At 34.6% G+C, this 6,687-nt stretch overlaps 1 protein-coding gene across 1 annotated transcript in view; it reads right to left on the reverse strand.

Annotated features, from left to right (window-relative positions):
• ATP13A3 (ATPase 13A3) overlaps positions 1-6,687 on the reverse strand; it is a 64,945-nt gene that overhangs the window by 26,645 nt on the left and 31,613 nt on the right. The window contains exons 8-13 of the mRNA XM_026058068.1: positions 6,656-6,683; positions 4,730-4,799; positions 3,712-3,846; positions 2,785-2,857; positions 1,888-2,019; positions 675-854 (exon numbers count right to left, since the gene is read on the reverse strand). Of these exons, the coding sequence (XP_025913853.1) occupies positions 675-854; positions 1,888-2,019; positions 2,785-2,857; positions 3,712-3,846; positions 4,730-4,799; positions 6,656-6,683 (618 nt within the window). The remainder of the gene's footprint in view (positions 1-674; positions 855-1,887; positions 2,020-2,784; positions 2,858-3,711; positions 3,847-4,729; positions 4,800-6,655; positions 6,684-6,687) is intronic.

The following is a 6,687-nucleotide window of genomic DNA, read 5'->3' on the forward strand; positions in this document are numbered from 1 at the left end:
ATTGCTTTAAAAATATTTTATTCAATGCAAAGTTATTAAGTCCAATTCTCCTGCAGCTTGGATTACTGGATTACAGTTTACACACATCCGTCTATTTTATGGTGATTTTCTGAAGACCACCTTTGTAAGACAGTACACCTCAACTACTTTAGTCTGTGCAACTATTTTTAATAGGAACATCTGTATTAATCTAATATCAAACCTTTAAAATATCAGCATGTATAAGCATTGCTGTGAAAAGGATTATATAAATCAGATTTTTAAGCAAACATTGATATGTACTTTGACAAAACTATAGACCAAGAAAAGCATTTTGCATTGTCAATTACTCCAGTAAATAAGAGGTTCTCCACCACCACCCACACGCAATCAAATGGTGTGCTAAACCTTTGAATAGCAGTATACATAGTTCAACCAAGACATTGTAAATATATCTAAAGAGTCAAAATTGTATCCACCTAGGTTTTAAATTGAGGCTAAAGACTGATTCACTTTCCCTTTTGCCAACTGATGCTCTCCAGGCCATTATCTAGTTCTCTTACTGTTGTAACAGACATTATCAAATTATTTGAGGTATAGTCATTTCCTCAAGCTTAGCACCATTCAGTAACACCCTGAAATATACCTACAAAACTGGATAGTATGTTAACAAGTGATAAACTTAAAATCTATACCTGTTCTCACTACTAGAGCTTTGACTAATTCTCCAGTATAAAAACGGGTTTGAATTACATTGGTTCCACAGAACAAAGTATGCCGTTTATGCGCTTCTGGACTGTATATTTCATCTCCCATTGCTTTTGGATCTGCTGAAGGGTTTGGTAGATTAATCTTTGTGACAGGAACGCTTTCACCTTAAATAAAAAAAAAGAATCTCTAAGATCAAATAAGAATAGTCACCTTCCTTCGCAATTTCAGAAATGCTTCAGTAAAACAACATAATCCCACTTTACTAGCATAAAAGCAGACTTAAGGAAGAAGTCATCTTCCCTTCAACACGTTATAAGGCAGTGATCAACAAGCTGTAAGGAGAGACCTATTACCCTCAACTCACTAGATTCCTTATCCAAAACCTAATTACTATTCTGTCATTATTCTCCAACACAGATTTTCTGTCTTTTACCTTCATACCAGATAGGTGCAAAAATATAGCTCACTTCACAAGACAAGCTTCTTTCTCTTGCTGCAATGCTTCACCCTATTGCTCAGAATAACTAGAAGCCTAGGGAAATTATTTTCAGCTCCTTTGGTGACTGAATGCTAGGGCAGCAAACAATTTTATCAGTTACTAGCAGCAGCAAGAGGCTCAAGTATATTCAAAGAATGGAATCTGACAAAACACAGTAACTTGGAGTATTGGAACTATGATTTTCTAAATGCTGCCAGGTTCAGACAGATTTTCCTAAGAATAACAAAAGGTCCATCCTACGCACAGTAGCTATCCTTCAACTACTTCCGGTCCCTGGTTTCAGGGTATGCAGACACAAAGTTGAGATAATCTCTTCTGGTTTTTAAATACAGTAGGACATTCTACTCACTACCCTCATTCTTGGAAGCAATTAAAATTGGGCAAATTTTTTTCCAAAGAAACATACTGCAGAACTCATTCAGCCCTGATCCCAGTAACACCATCAGGCCAAAAGGCAATATAACAAACTATCAAGAAGAAAGCTTTCCAACAAGAAACATCACTCATTTTTTGAGTTGCCAAGCAGTACTAGGCAGCAATTGCAGATAAGCAGAAATATGTAATTGCAAGAAGATATATAGTTAAAAAAAATAAACATATCCACTTCTGTTAGAGCACGATGAATGTTAAAGCATGCACAAAGTTATAAACTAGTATTTTAGCTGCACAAAACAAAGACTCTATCAAGTTTACTTTACCTGTTAGCATACTTTCATTTACAATGCAAGTACCACTGAGAAGTACTGCATCACAGGGCATAATTGTCCCATTAGATGGAATCAACATGATATCTCCAGGCACAAGGTCGGTGGAAAGGATTTCTTCTATTTCTGAGTGTTAAAACACAAACAACTTTACCTGAAAATAGCTACCATCTACAGAATCCTACAAAGAGTTTCACAGCTAAGATCCAAGCAGTGGTAATTAAGGTGTTGTTCCATTTTATTAGTGGTATTACTAAAAGTTGTTGAAAAGATACAAGAAAGCATTGATAAACAGTAATGCAGTTCCACCACAGATTAAGTTCTCTGAAGCATATGGATTTAGTTTCTCATAACACATGAAAGGAGTCACGTTTATACAAAATATATTAACAATTAACTCAAGTTCAGTATAAAGGCATAGGTCCAACACAAAGGCATGTTTTACACAACAATTTGTCACACACCAGAACTCAAACATCTTCAACTATTGTGGTATCCTAATGATATGACAGTGGTATCCCGGGATCACCTTGCAGCCCCTGCTGGGTACTAAGTCGTAATGGAAAAAAGTCAGAGGCACATGCATGTTTAGGTCAAGAAAGAAACTGCAATGACAACTACATACATGGAGGGGTAAATATGAGAAACATGAACAGAAAAGCACCTAATTAGATCAAACCTGATACTGGCTAAAAGACCATCTAGAAGGATATTTCTAAACAGATTATTATCCTATCTCAGTTCTACTTTAACTTCTCCTTTTCCTTTCTAATTTGCTAAGAAATAGTTATTTCAAGCTGATCAAAGAAAAAACTGATGTGTACCAACTTTTACACTTGCACTTAAATGAACAGTTTAACTTTAATGTTTCAAACTGCCTGTGCAATTTACCTTGGTTTCCTCTGCAGACAGAAACTCTGACAATGCTGTGAGCTGCTACCATGTCATGTAACATAACATATTGCTGCAAAGGAGAAAAGATAGTTCATTATTTAAAAGCATAGCTTGTCTCCTAAACACACATTCTAATTCTATACAAAATTCTTTACTAAGATTCTTTTACAACAAAATATTACTTGAAAACATTCTCTTGAAAATAGTTTAAGAAACTTTTGCAGTCAAATAAAGTTCGAGTGTGTCAACCTGTACAGATTCCTATTCTTATATAGCATTCTGGGAGCAAATATACACTGCCACACATTTTTATACAAATGTTTGCTTGTTAATTAATTCACATCATACGAATACTGCAGTATTTGTATGAATTTGTATGAGTTTTTAGCAGTTGTTTTAAAACAAATTTTAGAGGGTTACTTTTAATGACCTAGGAGGTAGCTTTTTTTCCTCTTTCTGGTTTGAATTTGGGGTCTACATTTTAAGAATAAATACTGCTAACTTCCATCAGATACAGCTCCTAAGTCTAGGGAGAAAATACATCACCAATTTAACAACCTGCAAGCATGGCTGGTGCTCAACTCAGTTTTATTTTTTCAAAAAGAAGTGAACAATGCAAGATGGAATCCCTACTGTCAATACAACTTGGTACATAAATAAAACTTGGGGACAGAAATTTAAGTGAGGTGGTGTTTCTGTGAGGCAGCAGGCAAACCTATTGACTCAACAGCATGGAAAGTCAGCAGAGATGGGTCCCAAACAGAACTCTAGATCCAAATTCTTTCAACTTGGAGAGGGAGAACTCATAACAAGATTCTACATATATACTTTTGAAAAACTCTTAAAGATTTGTAGCCAATTTCAAATCAAAATAAAGCAGTAAATAAAGAGCTGAGGAGATGCATGCGTTTTCTTTGAACTTACCTTTCTAACGGTGTAGAGTGAGCTAACAATGGATATTACAGACATAATCACAATTGCTAATGCATAGTAGTGATATTCATCAATGATCCACAATATCACACTGAACAACTGAAAAATGTAAAAAGGGTTGAGAACCTAGAAAAGTGATAGAATATTAAAGTTAGACCAAAAGGTAATATGCAATCTCAGTCAGAATCTTCCTCTTCCATGGAGGAGAAAGATTTCAGTTCTTTATACCTAAATTTGTTTACCCAAATTGCTCCCTCTTTTTCACTACTTCCTCATCCTTCCCCAAAAGCACAGTTCTCACTAGAACAGCACATAAGTGCATACTTTTAAGACTGTAACATTTTCCCCTACACCTCAAAGCAAAATTATAGGAAGATCTGATGCAACTTAAGTTACGGTTCTTAATTTAGATGTTATTTATATTTCTCATTAATAAATGCACTGACATCTCAAGTTCTTACACCATAAGGTCAGGCTGGAGGGTTTCTTAGTTCAAGAAGTTGTACCATGTATTATTATACCATACAAATAACAAGTCAGTTATTCAAATCCATACGATACAAGGAAAATAGAACAGGTCAAGCAGAGTATATGCAAGAACCCATTTGATGCAATGAATATGTTCTCAGGCATATTCCCTGGGCTGGTAATAGAGAGAGAACACAGCCAGTGGTTGCATGTTTGAAATGAACTACAGCAAACAACAAAACAAAAAAAATCACACACAAACGGATACTCTCTCAAAGAATTCTGATATGTTTTTCAATGCCATTACTAAGGCAGCTGTGAACCTTGTGAACCCTTAGCTTGCAGCTAAGAACTCTCTTGAATTTGGAGAGATCTGAAAAAAAGGCCAATATCACTTTGATTTACAGTGGTGGGCTCTGGGGGAAGGTTTCTTCATTTTACACAATTATCACTATTTGAAAATCAGTCCAATAGTCTCTGTACTCGAAGTAACTTTTAAAAATTTAATGATAGACTTAAAAAAAAAAAAAAAAACCCTTACCTCCTTAATCAGAAGCTTAAAAATGGAAGGCACTTTCACAGCAATTTCATTTACTCCATAGAATATTTTTCTGCATTAAGGAAGATCAAAAAAAGACACTTAAAACTTACTCATTTTGAAATAATTCCATAAATATGAGAAAGTAAAATATTATTTAATCTGTGACCCTTTTAATTATCACATTTATTGTTTCAAAAGGAATCTATCAAAATAAAAAGCCTACCTAGTAAGATGCTACACACTTCTAATACAAAAATAATTATTTCTAAGTTCAATTTAAACTGTAACTTAATTTTTATGTTCTTTCACAATAAGATTTCCCTATAAACTGTGTATAGTTCCRATGTTAAATTTCTCGTTCTAAAAAACAATATGGGTTTCTCTCATTAACTTAAGCTCAAATGAATGTTAACTCTTACCCTGCAGAAAGAGCAAGATAATGTTTTCCCATGGTTCTGTATCTTAAAGTTTTATTCTTGGCATGAACAAAGGCAAATCATGAAAGAGGGAGCAAGAAACTAACCTCTGATGGGATCTGAGCTGGTTAAATGACATTGACATGACACAGACCCTCAAAGGGTCTTCTTAAGGGCTTATAGAAAGAGTCACAAGTTGGCATAAAATGGAATAAAGAACTTTCAGTTTCTAAACTCTTAAGAACACCTCATTTGCAAAAAACTGCTAGGAATGCAACAGAAACCAAACTATTCTAATTTTGGCAATGTGATAATAAATTAGAACAGCAATAATTAAGGACTTATTTACATTTTCACAATATATATTCTAGCTTGCAGTTCATATTTGAGAAACAAGAAATCCCTACACTATGCATCATTAAAGACACATGAGAAAGATTTTTTCTCAGACTAAGTTCTCTAGGTACTYAAGTTTTGTTCCTCAACAGGAATGCTCACACAGTAAGCTTAAAAAAAATTAAAAATTAATTTCAGTTATTTCTTGTCAACCAGAATTTAAGAAGCGGGTGACATTTAGCCCCAATCAACCACAGACAGATCCATGCAAGCTATGGAACACTCCTCTGCAGCTAACTAAGCTGTCAGAATGAAACCCAAAATCCTGCAAGCTGGGAAGTTTTAGCCTTATCTTCTCAAAATAAGAAATTAGTTTAAGTTTAGCCTAGTTTTGCTGCTTACTTGCATCTAATATTCTTTATAACCTATCCAGTACACTGCCCCTTCTATCATAGTGACTACTAGCCAGTGATTCGAAGGAAGGCAAGAAACAGCTATCTCCTCTGGCATTCCCTTCAAGCCTTCAACTATCTACCACTTAAGACAAATGTGATCTTTCCATTTAAACAGTCCTTGATGGACTTTTCTACTGTGAATCAGTCTATTTGCCTTTGAACCCATACGCACTTTTCAACAATGACAATTTGTTGYGGCAACAGTTTCTACCACTTAAAGATGAGTTATGTGGGAAAACACCTACTTTTGTTTTATATCTGCTGCCAAATTTCACGGAATGCCTGCCAATGTTGAGGACAGCAGTGAATAACTGCTCACTATTCCTATTTTTGTACAGATTTTATTTCTAAGTTTTATATTAAGAAGCAGAGTAAAATAAAATGTCATAGATACAATCTACTATAAGTTTCAAACAATAGTTCCAATTCCCTTGTTCCGTGTAGTAACATCATGACAAAAGTAATCCAACACAATTTCAGAGACTGGTTCCTATCCAACATATACAGGAAAAAAAAAAATCTTTGCATTTCATACCTTTTTTTAGTTTTGGTTTAGTTTTCAAGCCAGACCTACCTACTGACAGATTTTTCTGAGGAAAGTTTAACAGCTTAACAGTTTATACACTAATCACTCTTAATTTTCTTCCACTTTTGGTAAAACTTTAGGAATACAGATAATAGCAGGAAAACAAATTTTTCCTCAAATACCGTAGCATTACCTGTAATCATGCATCGCCTTTGTCAGTCCTGC

The sequence above is a fragment of the Apteryx rowi genome, unplaced genomic scaffold (genome assembly GCF_003343035.1).
Source record: "Apteryx rowi isolate R43461 unplaced genomic scaffold, aptRow1 scaffold_142, whole genome shotgun sequence".
NCBI lineage: Eukaryota > Metazoa > Chordata > Aves > Apterygiformes > Apterygidae > Apteryx > Apteryx rowi.